The sequence below is a fragment of the Vicia villosa genome, linkage group LG2 (genome assembly GCF_029867415.1).
Source record: "Vicia villosa cultivar HV-30 ecotype Madison, WI linkage group LG2, Vvil1.0, whole genome shotgun sequence".
Lineage (NCBI taxonomy): Eukaryota > Viridiplantae > Streptophyta > Magnoliopsida > Fabales > Fabaceae > Vicia > Vicia villosa.
This window is the reverse complement of record NC_081181.1, coordinates 200220043-200239277: the sequence shown is the minus strand read 5'-3', so window position 1 is coordinate 200239277 and position 19235 is coordinate 200220043. Positions and strand designations below refer to the sequence as shown.

Sequence of the window (19235 nt, the reverse complement as noted above, 5' to 3'; positions counted from 1 at the left end):
CCTTGTGTCAATTTGCCTTATGTTATTTAGATTTATGTCTTCAAAATTTAATTAGTTTCGAGGCATATTCTTTTATGTCACCCTACAATAATATATTTTTCGCATAGGGCCAGTCCCTCAAACCTTGTTTATGGGTGAGTTAAGTATTATTTCACGAGGATTCCAATAGTAAGTTTCTTGATAATGCAACAAAGATCCTTCAACTAAAGTTGAACAATCATATTTTCTTTTAGGGCGGAAAGGATCCTTCAACGAAGGTCCAACAATCATATTGCTTTTAGGGCGGCAATGATCGTTCAGTAAAGGTCCAACAAACATATTTCCTCTTAGGGCGGTAAGGATCCTTCAATGAAGTTCCAACATTCGATAACATCATAGAAAACAACGATACTTCATTGAAGTTCCATTATTCAATAACCTTCATTGAAGTTCAAACTTTCTGTAGCCTCATGGGCAGGAAGGATACTTCATTGAAGTTCAAGCGTTCAATAGCCTCGTCGGCGGCAAGGAAACTTCATTAAAATTCCAACGTTTAATATCATCGTAGGCAACAAGGATAATTCATTGAAGTTCTAATATGTTTAATACATCTAACATCATAATTTAGACAGTTCTTAAGATAAGGTGCCTCGTTAAAAACCCTCAACCAAATGGGGGGAAAGAGTGTCAAATCCTCTCGCCTTATTAAATAAGAAATAGTAAATGACTGACTACATGTTAACCGAGTTCCAAGCTCTTGGGATGTGTTTTCCATCTAGATCTTCGAGTTTGTAGGCGCCATGACGTAATTTTCGCATACACAATGTGAGTATTCCTAGTTAGGTTGTAGTTTTTCCAAGCAAGATGGAACTTCCACTTGCCTAAGAAATAGGTTGCTTTCTTGAATTTTCCTATAGACCACTTTGGAGTTGTATCTTCTGACGATCCTTTGTTTTGCAGCGGATTTTCTAATAAGGTGATGTCATGGGTCTCAACAGGTTAGCTACATATCTATGTTTTGTCTCGTTTTCCTCTTCATTGAACTAAGCACACCTCCATATGGGCATGTTAGTTTTGATCGGTAGCATGGACTCAGTATCGTATACCATTATAAATAGAGTCTTCTTGATGGTTGAATGTGGAGTGGTGTGATATGACCACAATACTTTATGGAGATGTTTTGCCCAAAGTCCTTTGGCGTCGTCTATTTTTTCTTTATCTCGCCTAATATCATTATTTAACTTGCCCGTTCACATGCGGATGAACGACCAAGATGAACTTCATTTGTATTTTCAAGTGATTGCATAAATTCACCAAAATAAAGCTCACAAATTGTGTATTATTGCCTAAGATGACCTTTGGTAGGCCAAACCTGCATATAATATGCTTCCAATAGAAGAGTTGAACCCTTTGTGATCTTGGAGACGATTTCCACCTCTATGGACTTTGTGAAGTAATCTACCCCAACGATTAGGAACTTCAATTGCCCCAACAATATTGGGAAAATACATAATATGTCCACACCCCAATGATTAAATGTCCACCGCGATGTGATAAAGTGAAGAGTTTCAGCTGGCATGTGGTGTACATTGGAATGTCTCTGGAACTTGTCACGTTTTCTAATGAATTATGTACTATCTTTCATTAGAGTGGGCCAATAATAGCCTGCCCTCATTAGTTTTGGGAAAGAGCTTTCCGACCAATATGAATGTCGCATGTTCCTTAGACATATTAGCATGGGGAAGAGCCTTCCCATATTATAGAGCTTCTCAAACACCATGGTGTATTTTGCTGCATGTTTTTGGACTTTGTTTGCCTCCATATAGTTTGAAGGTAACTCTTACATCACCGGGTAGCGAATTACATGCGCCATCCAACCGATGGGTTTGACGACTTCAACAACGTTGATTTATTGTCTTAATGCTAGGGAATACTAGAGTTTCTTGTATGACATTCCAATTATGTCCTAATTTATTGTTATTGGCAAGCTTTAAGAGGAAATTTGCTCAAAAGTTTTATTCCCTAGGCTTATATGTTATCTCAAAGGCTTTGAAACATTCAGATAATTGAATTATTGTTGTGTTATACTTGATCATCAGGGATTCATTTTCCACATATGCTCCCTAGTGATTTGATTCGCAATCAGATGTGAGTCGTTCCTAGCTCTAAGACTCGAAGCACTCATTTGTATGGTGAGATTCATGACAACGATGAGGGATTTGGTGTGAACACAAAAGTAAGTTTTATAATTATCTTAGGGTTAAATATGTTTTTGGTTTTATAAATTACCAAATTTTGATTTTGGTCCCTATAAAAAATGGCATGTTTTGGTCTCTACAAAATTATTATGCACGTAGTTTTAGTCTCTACTGTTAAACCAATGTGTATATTTGAATGATTATTTTACAGACATGTTTAGAACGTTCTAAACAGTTCCTTAAAAAAAAGGGACTCAAAATGTGATTTCTAAGTCAAGATTTTCATTACTTTTATCATTACCTTTTGAAATTTAAAAAATTCATATTTAATTCTTCTTATTTTAAAAAAATTTAAAATTTGGTAAATAAATATTTTACAGTATTCTAAATATGTATGAAAAAATGTTATTCAAAAACTTAAAAGTTAAAGGGTAATAAAACTATTTTCAAAATTTTAGAAAATAGCACGGACTAAGCATGCATAAAATTTTTGTAAGGATCAAAATATGTCATTTTAACAGAGACTAAAAATAAAATTTGAGATATTTATAAGAACCAAAAACATATTTAACTCATTATCTTATCCATAAAGACTTTCAAATACCGTTCAAAAGTTCTTAAGTAGAAAAGGTTTTATAGTTGTTTTGATGCATGAAAGTAAATGACAAAAAATAAATGGCACAAAGTAAAATGGAGATTTTGGTGTTAACATTAAGATGTCTTTCTAGAAGTAGAATTTGTAATTATGTATTTATCTTTAATAACCATAGGTAAGTAATATGATCCTTTACTCAACCATTAATATTACCACTTGTTGCTCTCATTTGTATCTCATGTCGGTCTCAACATTGAGAGATCAGTGCATTACTTAATAACTGATATCTCAATCTATTAACCAACATAAATCAGTAAGTTCTAATGATTATGAATCAACAAGACTTTGCACTTATCTCACTACAGTACATGTGGATATTGAATCTAACCCTATGTTTAGACCTTAGTATCTAGTAGATGATAATTTTGGATCTAGTAATGACAAACACCTTTTGAATGTCAAGTCATACCAGAAAAATAAATTTTAGATAGCAAATCTAAAACATGCATTAAGATAAAATAGTCATCAATATTAAAGCCTGAGTAGACTTACATAAAACACCATGACCTATTTTATACATGAATATAATGACTACATCTAACCCCCTACAAAGAGATTTTTAGCTATGCTTACTCATCGAAGTTGTACCGGTAATCCCACAAACACGAGCTTGGAAGTTTATCTGTCGTATCACTTGAGCAACAGTTCCACCTTCAATCTCCCTCTCTTATTCTCCTATTATAGACCAAGATGTACATACTCCAATTTTTACTAACTCACTTAACTAAAAATCTCTTTGCAATGAACAGGAGACCCTTATTTATAATTGTGGATCAGGGCTTTCGTTAGGCGCATCTCCCATACTCACCTAGCGAGCATGTTGTCTTATATGTTAAGCAATTCTAGCTTTCTAACAGGTGGTCCTAGATACCATTCTTCGGTGGGTACATTACCCTTTCACTTAACTAGTAAAACATTACTTCACCATGAAGTTATGCCAGCTCATCCAAATAATATTTGGCTGCCTCATCTCACTTAGCGCGTCGTGACTTAGCCAGATTTTTCTAGCTTAGTGCGCCATGGCTTAGCTAGCTTTTTCTGGCTTAGCCATATTTTGATTGAATGGTGAATTTTTCCTTTTCTCGGTGCTTTCTAGGTCTTTTTCTCAAACAGTTAAAAAGTTCATACAAATATTTTATCATATTTACCTGATAAATTGGGTTTTTCATTGATTGCTTGTAAAATTTATGGAACTATGTGCTTGTACGTATAATTAAAAAGTGATAAAAGCTCAAAGATAAGCAAGATTTGTCTATCTCAGATGATGTCATGATTTTGATAATGACAGCACATGTTGGTAACAAACTTGAAGTCAAACATTGATTGAAGTTAACTCAAGCGGTCAAAGATTCCCTAGATGAGTGATCAAGTTATTCCTCCAAATCAAGCTAAAAAATTAGGATTTATGTTCACCAGTGATGTCCTATGATAATGGTGTCTGACTCGAAGATATATCAAGCCTCACACAGAAGAATATTCAAATGAAATACTTATATGATTTATATATCCATCAAAAGGACTTAAAGCTTTAGAGTTTGAAAGAGAGGAATAGTGAAAGCTTGTTTGATTGTGCCTTTCTGAGTGATAAGAGTATTGTAAAAACACAAGGGTGTTTTTTGGATGCATTATGGCTAAATCACACACACAACTAGTTTTGAAGCATTTCTTTTTCAAATAAAATCACCAAAAAAATTTAACCTACCCAAATGAATTTGAAACTCCAGATTGATTAGGACATGTTTTTGAATTATATAATCATTAGAACAAATGTCTAAACATTAGATGAGCGAGAATCAAGTTTATAATCGATTATAACAATTTCTTAATGAATGGTAAAGATTCTCTATGAAAACCTTCCAATTAGGGCGGCAATAATCGATTATTGCAAGTACCTAATCGATTAAATCATTTAATTTTCCCATGGATTTTTTTTATAAAATGAACCATTTCTTAGTCTATAAATAGAGGTAATCCCTTTCATTTCAAATACACCAGAAAACCTGAGATGCCTCACTTTCCTCTTAATTTCTCTCTAAATTGTTTCTCTTGCTCTGACATATTTTTAGCGATAGCACTTTGAGAGCGTTCTTGAGTTTAGTGAGAAAACTGTTATGAGAAAGAGAATTATGGTAAATTTAATAAGAGTTATTTTCCTCTTGAGTAAACTATTCTTTCTTAGAAAGTAATTGTTTAGGTTTGGAGCTAAACTTGTATAAAAGCTCTTTTGGGGATTAATATAAGTCCTAATTTGGTTCGTGAGCTATGCCATTAAAGAAAATTTCCTTTTTTGTGTTCGTGAAGAAAAACAAGAGAAAAATATTCCCAACAGTTCGAGTTCATCCTAGTATAAAATCTCACTTGATTTTTTAGTTCAATTTATGTAAAATCCCAGTAGGTTCGAGATCAACCCGATAAACAATATTGGTTCAGTTTATAGTCAACCCGTGTAAAGCCTCTGCCCGGTTCAAAGGATAGCCAACTCGAAACTCCAACTTGATTCTAGATTATCTAGTGCAAAATATCAGTTTGGATTAGATACTAACCGCTCAAATCTTTGTTCGTTGTTTGGCGCGAAGACTTCGCGTCATTCCTCAATTCATTGTTTGGTTGGAAGTCAACCTGTAAATTTATTTTCCTTTTGTAAGGGGGTTCGTTGGCTTAACCTTCTAAAATCTCTCAAGATTTATTGAACACTCTCAAGATAAATTCTTACGGAGAGTAGTAAGTTACTTCTTTTAGATTGAACCTCTATAAATCTCTTGTGTTATCTCTCTTTCCTAAACTTTTTACTTTTCTTATTTTATTTATCCTTATTTTCTATTGCATATTCAAACGTTTTTATTAAATGTTTTCAAACTCTAATTTAAAAAATAACTATGTTTTGAACTATCGCGTTTTAACCCTCCACAATTAAACCCCCTCTTGAATTTGGAGTCTTATGTTCAACAAGTGGCAGCAGAGCCTAACTTATATTCAAAGACTAATCATCTCAGGTGGAGGATGACTTCCAATACTATTGTTATAAAGATGACTTTCCTAAAGACATCACCTTCGTTTAATGGTGATAGGTTTGAACTAAGGAAATCTAGATTTAAAATATTCATTCAAAGTCTTGATTTAGAATTATGGGAAACTATAATTAACAGTCCGTTGAACCCTACTCATCGCATAAATAGTGAAGTAGTAGATAAACCATATTTCCTTTGTCCCATAAAGGTAAAGTGAAAGTTTGAAATTGATTTCAAAACAAAAAAAAATGTTAGCCATGTCTTTCGATGATAATCAATTGTTCCATGTTCATAATTGTAACTTTGCCAAGAAAATGTGAGATACTCTTGAAATGATCTATGGAGTCTCTCCAAGCACCAAACAAAAGAGAATGAACACTCGAGGTAAACAAGATGAATCTCTCTTTCACAAATGTTTTTAAACCCTTAGATATTTTGGAAATAATGTTAGAACCTTCGTTGCTAACAAATATTGAATAAATAAGATTTAAGAATTGGAATAAAAAATTTGATTCAATCCTTAAATTGAGAGATGTGAAACTTTATGATTTTTCGGAAAACTCTTAGAAGGAAGAAGTTGTTGAGAAGGAATGGGATCAAGTCTATAAAAATACCTATCAACTTTATCACAAACTCTAGTGAAGACAAATTAAATCCAAAAATATCTTTCGAAAGAACAATCTCCATATTTGAACGATCCTCATAGGATTCAACATCAAATGGAGGAAATTCATCTAGAAGAGAATATGAAGAAAAATCTCTATCTAGTGGAATATTTGAGAGAAGAAAGTCTCTACAAAAAACACATTTAGATATTCAACATCAACGAGGAACATCTAAGAATCAACCTCTGGTAGAACCTTCAAAGAATCTTTGACCAACGAAGAAGATGAAGTTTGTTTGAAAGCATCTCATAAAAAAAGATGACCATAGGTAATAAAGTTATCATACAAGCAGTTGTTTAAATTAAGTTCTAAGTTAATCAAAGAAAATTATAATATTAAGTAGCATAACTTAGACCTTAAATATTATCTTGAGTTTCTAGAAAAGAGTAATGAAATACTTAAGAACAAAATTGCCAATATTAGAAACCTACTTGGAACATGTGAGACTTGTGTCTCGATAAAAAAAAAGTAAAAGATTTCCATTAAATTCTAAGTAATTTTACTAAGGGGAAATAAAACCTTGGTCTTGATTATATCAAGTCAAAAACCATTCTTAAATAAAATTGGATTAAGGTTTAAGTCTGGTAGAACAAATAGTAAACGATTTAATAGTGAATCGACCTATACATAAATATTCTCTCTGCAATACATTTGGATATGTAGATCCATTTTGGAAACCACTAAAGCACCAACGCACCAGGACCTAAGAAAATTTGGGTACCAAAGCTGGAAACCTATTGTGCTTTGCATGGATGCTTTGTAGCTTTAATGAAGCCTTGGAGCATATTAAATGTAGATATGCAAAGAATAGTGTATACCTTAGATTATACAATAATGTGTGTCTATAACGATGTTGGTGATCCAAGGATGTTAACTGTTGGTGTATATCAACGATTGTGATAAAAGTAAATGTTAGGTGAGGATGGTCTCAACATCTTTGATCTATGATGATCATTTAACCTCTTAGTAAGTGGAGAAGATAAGTTTGTAGTGCATATATCTATCTCATGTTTAACCAACCCGTGTATCCAATATTCCATAGAGAATGGTGTACAACATTATGTCGTCATTTCCTTGAAAGGGGGAGCCTATATTAACGTTATTTGGTAATAAAAGTAGTACATTGTTTAAAGGTTGAATAATCGGAAAACTCAAATAGAACCTTTAATTAAGTACTTTTATTATCAGCTCATCAATTATTTTAAAAAAATCTCTAACAAAATGTTTGAGCTTCCAGTATTTAATAAGAAAAGGGTGCAACCAGAATGAGCAAGGGTGTAAGAAGCATGGGTACCAAGGAAAAATTCATCAGAATAATAAAAAAACACTAAGGAGGATGAAAATCAAGAGGCTAATCAATTAGATAATTGACTAGGTAACCTAAGCGCTTCAAATTTTAGACAAAATCTAATTTGATCTTTGACTCCAAGTCAAATATGTGCATTAATGGCAGACTTGTGCAATCCTAACAAACAATAGGGTCTAATCAATTAGGGCCTCAATATAATTGATTATATGACCTATTTTAGAAGATTTTGGCTCTCATGTTTTCTTGGCAGAATCTTCATTGATTTTATGCAATTATTGCATGCTTAAACCTCGCTTGAAGGACTCAACTACGTCTTTCTAGAGGGACTTGACTAAGTCTCACTCAAGAAGCACATAGAAGAACCATTTAAGACTTATAGGTAGGAACAAAGCCTCAACAAGGCTCTTAACGGAGATCTGAGACGAATCATACGTTAATACATTTTGGCATCTATGAGTCCTTGTGCTTGAGGAATTGTGTAGTAGTATAATTTAGAGAGATCTTTGGGGTGGGAAGTGTCACACGCTTGGTCCCTCATCCTTTCTGAATCGCCCTTTCATTAGTTAGAGCTCCCTCTTTCATTTTGAGCGCCCCTGGTCCAGATGTGTCTCCTGAACCTCAAGCTTCCCTGTCCATAACGTTCAATCATGCGTAGAGCATATACTAGGTCAATAGAAGTTACATGGGAGCTTAACTAAGCCCCTTGGATTTTAGGGATTCAACCACCCATGCTTAGAGTGGTTGCTAAATTATAGGATATCGGGAAAATTCCAAGTCCCCTGTTGGTTGGAGATAGAGAGCATTGAAAACGTTTATATAGAGTGTCACTCAAACCAGTTTTATAAGGACGAGTTAGTCCAAACTCTAATACGGTATCAGAGCATAATAACTTTTACAAATAATTTATCTTGGTTCCTCCTACAAACAGGCGTAGTCCAGCCCTCTTGCACTTCCAAGAGATTTCTACTATAGCTGAATCTAATTACAAGTTTCTCAAGCACACAAACAAGAGACTTCCAACTCCCAAACATACAAATAAGGGACTTCAATGCTCAAGCACCCAATCAAGCGACTTCAGATTTCTCAAGCACACAAGCAGGAGACTTTACAAATGTTTAAGCACACAAGAAGGTGACTTCACAAATGCTCAAGCACACGAGTAAAAGACATCACAGCAGCTCAAGCACACAAGTAAGAGACTTCACAATAGCTTAAGCACACAAGTAATAGACTTCTAACAATATATCTAACCAATAAATGATAGTGATAGAGTGATAGTTATACTTGATATACAGTCATAGGTGTAATCAAATTACAATACAGAAAACTTTAAGACTTAAGAACTTCTAAGAATGTACAATGGTAAGAAGTTCTAAGTTAGCTTGTGCTTTTTGTTTTGACAGAGTAACTTCTCTTTTTCTTGTCAATGCGCATTGTTGTATCTTTCTTCAAATCTCTAGCTCTTTTTAAAGAGTTCCATGAAAGAATCGTTGGAGAGTTCTTCATACACAAGAGAAACGTTGTAGAGAAACATCAACAGATCCATTGCAAAGCTTCCTCAAATAGATAATGCTTTTACAAACTCATTTGAACTTCCTTTGCTACAAAAGGAATTATCAGTTGCAAATGTTCAGTCTTCTGCAAATTTCTGTTGAGTTATCTCGTAACCAGAACAAGAAAAATTGACCTCAGATTCTGATAGCGACGTGTCCTAACTTCCTCGATTCTTGAGCTTTGATTGTGTTCAGGCTATTGTCCTTCAGAGTCTGAGTCTTGACTTCTGATCCTTCATACTTTGACTCTTCATAAGATGGCTTGTTCAGAGTTTGGAGATATCAGATTTTGATCATCTTAATCAGAAGTTGATTTTTTAGAGTTTGATCTTCAGAATTTGCCTCTTAAAAAGCTTCTCTTTCAATGTTCAATGCAGTTTCAGAACTAACTTTCAATCAGTATATTGATCTTTGTATTTGCACACCTGAACACACATTAGACTATCCAATTATTCTTCAAATACTTTGTTATCATCAAAACTTAAAGGATATGGTATAAACCAATTTTGTTCCAACGGTGACATCTCTCACCTTACAAGTCGATTTTGTAAAGATGAGTTAGGTCAAACTCTAAATAGGAAGACCGGGTTTCAGACTCATGTGACTATAAATACATTAGCATCATAATATTAATGATGGGCCATAACTTAGAGAAATACAGATATATAGTAGCCTCTCACCTCACGTGAGTTGGCTCTCAATATTTGAACAGCCTTAAAATCTCTGATAACTCTTATCTATTGGGAGTTATCAAGCATTTGTACTTTAAACGAGTATATTATTAGTATTTTAAATTTGGGCTGAAAGGTTGAGAGCGATTTTCCTAGGACCAAACTTGGAACGGATAGTGACGAATCCTCCTTCCATCGTGGAGAGAGCAACTACTCCTCTTTGATTGTTTCTCTAACTGTTATTTCTCAGCCACATTGTAACCATGTATGATAGGTGGCGCGAATTGTGGGTTTCGCCCTATCGAGTGGTTCACCTCAAACAACCCAACTCAATTGAGCGACCTATAGGTTTATTTTGAGCGACTAGCCCCCAATTCAACTGAGCGACCTATAGGTTTATTTTGAGCGACTACCCTATCTAGGAGCTTGCACAATGTTTAATGTATCTAGTTCTTTATTACTTTCTCATAAAATATCTCAATTAAGTTCATGCGTAATTATCTCGGAACAATCAAATTTATTATTCCGTACACAAACTCAAAGAATATATAAAGTAAGGCAAATAAACATCACAAACTTTAATTAAGCTTTACTATTTCAAAATCCTGCTTCATTTCTTTAGAAATCGTCTTAGAGGAGAAACATCCCACTATTGAAAGCAATAAATAGAAATAGTACATATGAAACATACTTATCAACAAAAACACGTTTAGATTGACTTATTAGAACCTAACTATCATAAATATGTGCTAAGCTGTTTAATAAAAGAATAAAAGAATTTGTAAAGTTATCAAATAACATGTTCACAAGTTGTTTTTAAATTTCTTTCGTACCTATTGAAAATCACTCTCCAACCATAACTGAATATTTAGAATACCATACATTCACCATAATTTTTAATACATACTGTGATGTCTTATTTTTGAGAAAATAATAAATGGGAATTATCCGATTATTACATTATCTTTGCCAAAAAAATAATAAATGGGAATACCATACATTCATCCTAAACAAAAATTTTGAACATTACTAACCTGTATAAAAAATACTATCAGATAAGCAACATAAAACTGCTTATCTCCCAAGGAACAGATTTCTGAAAATCAAACAATGTCGGGGCAGGAGGGGAAGGAATCCTAAAAGAAACTTGGGAGTATAACTTCAGTTTATATGCCCTAGAGCATTCAACCAAACTCAACTGTTGAAAGTAAATCACTAACAAAATTTTGGTCTGCTGGGGAAGCTGTGATGATCTACGACAAGAAAAATCACAGCACCTTGTCTATACCTGAACTAGTTCATACCCATATTCTTGAGACATTTGGGTTGTTCGTTGAGATGGTGACTAATTCAGCTACGACCAATCCCTGCAATCACCACACTTCCATTCTTCTTCAAGCATAGATGGTGATTCAATCCAGCGTGAACACTTTTTGTGAATCCACTTCGGACAATCCTTACAATTGAGATCCGGGGCTGGTTCCGTTTGTGAACATTCCGTACAACTATGAACATTTTGATTTGATGAAATTGTAGGTTCCTGGTTGTTCTTTAAACTAGTAGATGCAAGAAGTTCTTCAGGAACATCGAATGTACAAGAATCTTTGGTAAATCCTGACAAGTCACCGGGTGCATAAGTTTCCCCATAATCTAGGTCCATAAGTTTAGACTCGATTAGGGATTCAAACTCAGTGTATTCATTATCTACAATTTCAGAGTCATTCAGAAGATTGTAGTGAGCGGATAGAGAGTCATGTTCTACAAAAGGTGGGAAAACCTCTGCAGGCAGATTATCCACTTCATCCTTTGTTGAAATTTCACCTCCAAAAGAGCCATTACTGTTCCCCTCGGGTTTAAAAGCGCTTCTAGTTGGCATTTTCTGAAGGCCTGACCGAGAGACGAGGTTAGACTCAATTCCTGCATCGACCTCAAAGTTGGGTTCTGCAATCAGTTCGACATTTGAAAGAAAAAATGACAGAGGATTGTTCTCTTGTTTAGAAACCTCCTCTGCAGGAAAGATCGGGGTATCAGGCTCACTTGTTCTTGCGTCAGCTAGTGTTCTGCGTTCAGAAACCTCCTCTACAGGAAAGATCTGGGTATCAGGCTCACTTGCTCTTGTGTCAGCTAGTTTTCTACGTTTAAAAACATCCTCTGCAGGAAAGATCAGCGTATCAGGCTCACTTGCTCTTGCGTCATCTAGTGTTTTGCGTTTAGAAACCTCCTCTGCAGGAAAGATCAGAGTATCACGCTCACTTGCTCTTGCGTCAGCTAGTGTTCTGCTTTTAGAAACCACCTCTGCAGGAAAGATCGGGGTATCAGGCGCACTTGCTCTTCCGTTACCTAGTGTTCTGCATTTAGAAACCTCCTCTGCAAGAAAGATCGGCGTATCAGGCTCACTTGCGCTTGCATCAGCTAGTGTTCCAGAACCAGAATCTGCTCCAGAGTCTTGTTTCTTGGAAGCCTGGGAGTAAGGACATGCAGGTGACTTTATCTTGCGACACCTGCAACATTTGAAGCCAAGCACAGAAAATATTTTGGACTCTTCAAGTTCAAGAGCTTCAGCATGATACCACCCTGAAAAGCCCACATACAAAGATTAGATAATAAATTGTAAGCAGTTAAAAAGTGTTATCATTTACAACCAGAGAAAAATACTTACTGGTACATGTTTCACAGCCTATATACATTAGATCAGGCCTATATGGATTTTGGCACACCTGACAAACAGGTTCCAATTGAGGCAAGCTTGTACGCCGCTTCAGAATTATCTTTTTTAGCCTGAAATCAAGGCCTGAATCTTCACTGTTATTCTTTTTCCATATAATACCCCAAGATTTTTTGCGACTACTTTTTGATTCCAGAGAGGAACACGAAGCAACTTTTTCCATGTCAGATCGACAATCCTTTGCCCTGGTAGATAACAGTATTTGGTTATCACATTTAGGCTTTAGTCCCTTCAAAATTGGCAAGGAGCTGTGTTCATGTCCTTTTGACAATAAGGGACTGGTTAGAGATTTGTTATTGGTCTCTTTTTGAGCAAGTAATCTGGTATGATAACATTGTTTGCATGTGGTCAAGAACTCAACGTCTGTATATGTAGGGAAAGTTGGATTTATTGAACAGCCCTCATGACAATAACCTGACAATTATACCCACCCATATGATATTAGAAATATAGAGAAGGTGATGATTATCTCGAACATAGTAGTTACAGATATAACTACTGTGTTGTGTACTTTAATATATGGAAAAAAAATGTTAAACCAAAGCACATACAAAATCAAAAAGATGAAGAGACACAATTTAGTGACTCTTTATTTTTTATTTTTTACTTGTTTTTATTCTAGGAAGAGAACGATTCATTTTATAAGAAACTAAAATGTCTCGTTTCAAGAATTCCCAAAAGCACTATAACAGAATACTATAGTAAGCGAAAGGATGATGAATGGGGTACCTTTACATGTGCTGCACTTGAGAGCATTCCTGTAAACAAAAAAATAGGGGGGAAACTGAGGTTTTAGAGTGAAGAGATGTTAAAAGAAAAGAAGGAAGGGATACCGTAGAATCATGTGAAAAACTAGAACCAAGTTAGGGTAATTACCTAAAAAAAACATCCTGCTTACATACAGAACATGATGGCATGTCTAAATTGTCTCTCTTGTGAGTGAGGTAAGAAAATATGTCCGTGAAGATAGCATTCAACCGCCTTTTGTGCCATTGAGATGCAATATTCAAGTTATCTTTATAAGATGGCTCTTTTTCATTGCTTACTTCATACTCTTTTATCATATGTAAAGGAATTCGTGTTTCGAAAAACCAGTACTTCCCTCCTTTTGGCCCTTGATCAATTTTAGCATTCTTCAATACCCGAGAAGGAATATGCTTTTGGCTCCCAAAATCTATATCATATAATGTTTTTCCCTCTTCACGTTTTTTGTCACAAATATTTGCATTTCTAAAAGCAGAAACTTCAGTATCTTGAACTTTTCCATCCTGGAGGCTATATTCCGGCCGAATCAGATCAGTCCATCTGATATGAAAATCCAGATACCGGACCTGGTACAAATAATAATATCAAACATCATCGAGTTATGGTTGTCAGATCCAATATACTGTGATACATCTTATAATAATCAAAGGGGAACCTGCAGTGCAAGTTGTGATGCATTCCTACACATTTGAACGGCAGCTCTCCAAATCATCTGTCGGCTTCTCTTAGGAATTTCAGAGACACCAGAATCAGGATAGATAATACTCAAAATTTTCTTTGAACCACCTGTTGCCCATACAACAATTAGTGATTTTATTCCCAAACATATTTAAACAATAACCAAAAAATGGAAAAATTAAATTTGATCAACCAGACGTCAATTTATTTACTACCTCCATTCCTTTGTAATTTTTGTTTTAAGATTGTTTACACGTACCAAGAAATAAAATCAATAAATTTTGGTTACTTTTGATAGAATTATTTGGTTTTTCCTAAACGGAACTCTTTATTATTTCACTTCACATATTTCTCCCTCTACAATAAATAGTAAGAGCTATATTTGACAAAATAATAATTAATACTACTTCAAACTTTGAAAACAATATGGTGTAAGAGAATAATCGCCTTGGCAATCTGTCATTAGAGAGAGTATCCCTCTACTAGATTTGTTTTTCTGTTCTATTATGATGTATTTTCCCCATTCATATATTGTCAATAAAATTCCATCAGTTTGCTTCATTATGTTCTGTGCACCCATCAGAGGAGTAGCCAATAATTCATTCCCAGTTAATCGTAGAATTAACATGTATTTAAAGAAATACCTTGCCGAGCTGCTTTTCTGACCATGAATTTTGGCAATGCAGCTTTCTGAAACACAGATTTGGTAAATTTGCTATTCCGCCAGCCAAAGTTCTCACGGAGAGGGTCAACTGCATATTTGATAGGTTGTTTTCTACATATGTCGCATGATGCACGTGTCCGTGTTGTTCCAACAATAGATGTAGCACTTTGTATTGTAAGAGATTCAACCAACCACTCATCAGTCAGCTTCAACCATTTGCCACAAAAAGTAATTGAGCGAATGTTCTCTTCTAGCTGAAAATGAAAATTTATTACACATACAAAAACATATAATTATACCTTAAATAATTAAAAATATCCCTGATTTTGAAAAACTGAATAAGACTACTTACTTTAAGTAAAAGGGGCTTTATGTTATTAAATGATGTGGCCCTTTCCATTTGTTCACACCATTGCCTTCTATAGTTTCCATTAAGAAAGGGCCCATCTATTAAACCATGTAAGCTTTCCTCTATATATATGACATATGTTGCGATGGTAGGGCTAATTCCTTCTCCACTCCTTACAGGAGCAAGACCCGAAAAGATTCTGGTGGCACTTTTGGTGGCACATATAGCAGCATGATTTAACATGCATCCTTTCTTGCTTGAAGCAGGGGCTTTACAAGAAAGGCACCAGCCACACCTCTCTCTAGGAACCTCCGCAAGCTTCTTGTCAGAACTTGGCCAAACGAAGCGTGAAACTGTTAGTGAGAATGCTTTTTCCATCAAGTTAGCGTTTTCAGATGTAGCTCTCCTCAAGTCAGTCACGTGACCTTCTGATCTAGAATCCTCTGAAGAAAGAATGGCCAAGTTAGCAGCAGCAGATGCAGCAAAATCACCATGCATATAGTAATTAATGTATGACTGAGGTTTATAGGAGCAACCCATATACACAAAATCATTAGTTATATTTCCTTTGCTCTTTCCAAAACCAGTTTGATCACCTTTAGTTTGCAAAGACAAATTCATAGGCAACCCCGTGTCATTTGCATGCCCTTGATTAATAAATTGGTTGCTTACCGAGGAGGACTTGGCAAGAATAGGCGCAGTTGATCTTTTATCAGCATTTGGGGAATTTGTATCAGACAGGTGGTTAACAGTAAGAACAGAATTCGTCACAGTTTCCTTCTGAAGTTTCATATCCGTGCTAGGGGACTCCTTAGTTATAGTATTGTCACTGGCTTCACTAGTGGGACTACTGGTAACCAACGAAGCATCAAGGGATGGGACCATATTATCATCGCAAATCCCATTAACAAATGCTAGACCATTTCCTGGTTTACCGAAACTAACACCTTTATGGTCATTTTCAACCACATGAGGAAGTAATGCAGCAGAGGTGTTTTCATCTATCTTTGAATATTCTGAGCTTATAGCTACTCCGTTTGGACAACATGGGAGTAAGAAGCTTTCTGAAATATTCCAATATTGTAATATCGCTGTGCAAATACTGGAGTATACATGTCTATGTTGCATGGAAGCATAAAGCACTCGGATGACTTCAGGAATGTCATTCTGATTGTAGTATTTAAGACAAAACTCACTGCTGCTGTCGTTGAGCCTGCAATCATGGATCATGCGTTAGAACCTGAAATTATAAGTGCAGTTGCAGTTACGGGGACAATATGGGCCAAAAGTAAAAAAGTAAAACAGAACATAACCAATGCAGAAATTTAAGTCTATGAGAAGAAAATACATCTGGAATTTGAATTTCATTAACTTTCGAGTAAAGCACATTTATCCATCATAACAAATGAAAGAGTTAAAGTAACGCAATAGATTTTGAACATACACAAGTAGGTGGTCGCAAGTACCCATGAAAAGCTGCCCGTATAAATCCGTTCCAAATACTTCAGCCCCTTTAAGAGATGTTCCTCGTGCAATTGTTGGCCCAGTCATATTTATTTTGCACTCTGGACAATACCATGCCCCTTCTGGTATGTACATCTTCATCACACCGATACACCTTGAATGATAAACAGCGGGACATCCATCACAGCAAAGCAAGGTCCCCTCCATGCCACAGAGGCGACATTCATCTCCATTATCGTCAACCTCGTCCTCAGAATTACCAGGTAAGTTCACAGCATCTAATTTTGAAACAGACTTCAGAGATTCTTCATCCTGGCAATCAGCAGTTTTGGCATGTCGTTGATGGACTCTTTGTGGTCCATTTTCTGCAAGAGGAATGTCCTCATCATCATAATTCTTCCCGACCTCTAATACTTCACGCATGTTCATTTCAGCTTTCAGCTCCTCGGACTCCAAAACCTCTTCGCAGAGAATTTGCAATATCATTAACTTCCTACTTGCGGGCAATGAATAATACTCACCACATAAAATCTCAGTATAAAATCCTTTCCACTCAGACCCCTTGGTGTATCCATTAACTGTTAAATATTGAATTATGAAAACAGGCCAAGTCAATGCATCAAGCAAGCTCCAATCACTGTACCTGGAATAATACATACTCAAATTCAAATTGATAGCTTTTTCAATACAAATAACAATCTCAAAAAGAATAACACGAGCATGTATATGGTGGTGCACAAATGGAGACACATTAAGAGAATGCTGCAATTATGTAGATGATTTGATGTCTCCTGCCTCTGAAAACTAGTTAGTGGGAATCGAAAACCCATTCGGTCACTTTCAAATTCCTTTACAACAATCATGAAGACTCCAAAAAAAATACACATAATATGCTTACGGACATTGCTTAAAGGATGTTCCAAGTTATATTAGGCTGACTAACGGATGTCTGACAATGTTTACGGACATTATCATAGGTGTTGTATGTGTTATTTTCCACTAAAAGTAACAAACTACTCATAAGTACTTATGCATAACTTCCTTCAGAATCTTAACTTTCATGCTGTTTTTATCCAAAACAAAAATTTAGAGCTCTATCAATTTTGCACCTATAGTAATGTAGGTTCCTACCTCTATCAATGTATAGTTCTGAAATAAATAAATCACTAAATATTTAGAGCTCTAATATCGAAAGCATGATTAAGTTACAGCATAAATAAGATAGTGCCACAGCATAAAACCAAAAGTTGATCAAGAGAGAAAAAAAATTATTACCTAAGGCATTTTGATGCAATCTTCGAGCCCTCGGCCGAAAGATTTTCCAGATGACGTTTCAAAGCACGCATCAAAGAAACATGAACAGCATCAAGCAATGTATTTGATACTCGACAGTTAAGCGCACCAACGAATTCATCTAAAGTAAACGGACTCAGAAACAATCGAAAGCTGAATGATCTTAGAAATGCATAAACTGAAAACAGGTGTGAAACATATTTATCAGGTACACCAATAGTTCTCGAAGACGGTGGTAACTGCAACTTCGGCGGCAAGTCTAACGTTGGCAATTCAATCCGTTTTTCAGCTTCCAAACCTAAATCCATGGAATCGTCCGTTACATCTCCCGTTTCATCTCGTTCCTTTTCATTTTCCGCACGTAATTCAGACAATTTCTTCTCCTTCTCCTTCGCCTTATCGATCTTCTGCAACAACCTTTCATCCAATTTCTTCTTCCTCCGAATCAAATCTTCATCGAACTCACAATCCTCCAGAAGAATCTTCCTAATAACACTACTATCCAAATCCTCAGAAACACGGTTTTCAAACTCGACTCTATATAAACCAATCTTGTAGCTTACAACTTTTCCGATTCGAGCGCGTTTTGGAAACTGCTTCAAAACGTATCGTCCAATCAATACAATCGGCTTAGGCTTCTTCGAAACACCCGTAACCGTTCCATCCTCTGCTCTTCTCTGCTTCCGCGGTCGACCTCGCCGCTTCGGAACCGGCGGTGGTTCCGTCGCCGACGGCGGTTCTGTCGCCGGAGGCAGTTCCGTCGCTTTGGTTTTTCGCGGAAGCTTCATTGAATGTGAAGAGTTAGGGTTTGGGGGTGAAAAAGCTAGGGTTTGAAAATTCTGCAGCTTCTTATGATGAAAGAATAAGAGCGCGCGCTTTTGACGGACTAGGGCTGTTTGATGATTGGGTCATCAGCCCGTTTAAACGTAAATTTTAGCGGGTTGGATTAGTTTACTTAATCCACCTGTTCTTTTTAAAATTGTGGTACTTTAACACTACTATATATCGAAAATTGTTACTTTATTCCTTTAAATTCTATAGTCATTCCTTATGTTATTTTTTTTTCTAATTTAGTGTTACTTTTCGTTCGATTTAGTTAATATTTGTTGAAATGACGTAATGTGTGATGAATTTTTTAATGATGAAATGTGATGATACTCAATTCTTACGACTAAAGTATTGTTATTTAAAATAAAAATACTAATATTAACATGAGGTTGAATAAATTATTAATTAAATTTTGTAATTTTTAGTATTTT

The 19235-nt window shown here is 35.5% G+C and overlaps 1 protein-coding gene across 2 annotated transcripts; it reads right to left on the bottom strand.

Annotated features, from left to right (window-relative positions):
- Nucleotides 1–10872: 10872 nt before the first annotated feature.
- Nucleotides 10873–18850, bottom strand: LOC131653573 (DDT domain-containing protein PTM-like). Of its 2 annotated transcripts, XM_058923759.1 has the most exons (10): nt 17959–18850; nt 16664–17326; nt 15223–16432; nt 14851–15124; nt 14184–14314; nt 13640–14094; nt 13493–13521; nt 12698–13177; nt 12076–12612; nt 10873–11955 (listed from the first exon to the last, which is right to left on the bottom strand). In XM_058923759.1, the coding sequence occupies exons 1-10, from the start codon at nt 18762–18764 to the stop codon at nt 11393–11395; spliced, it is 5148 nt and encodes a 1715-aa protein (XP_058779742.1). In that variant the 5' UTR covers nt 18765–18850; the 3' UTR covers nt 10873–11392. The 2 variants fall into 2 exon arrangements, with proteins under 2 accessions (XP_058779742.1, XP_058779741.1); XM_058923758.1 differs by having other exon boundaries at nt 10879–12612; nt 17959–18849.
- Nucleotides 18851–19235: the final 385 nt, after the last annotated feature.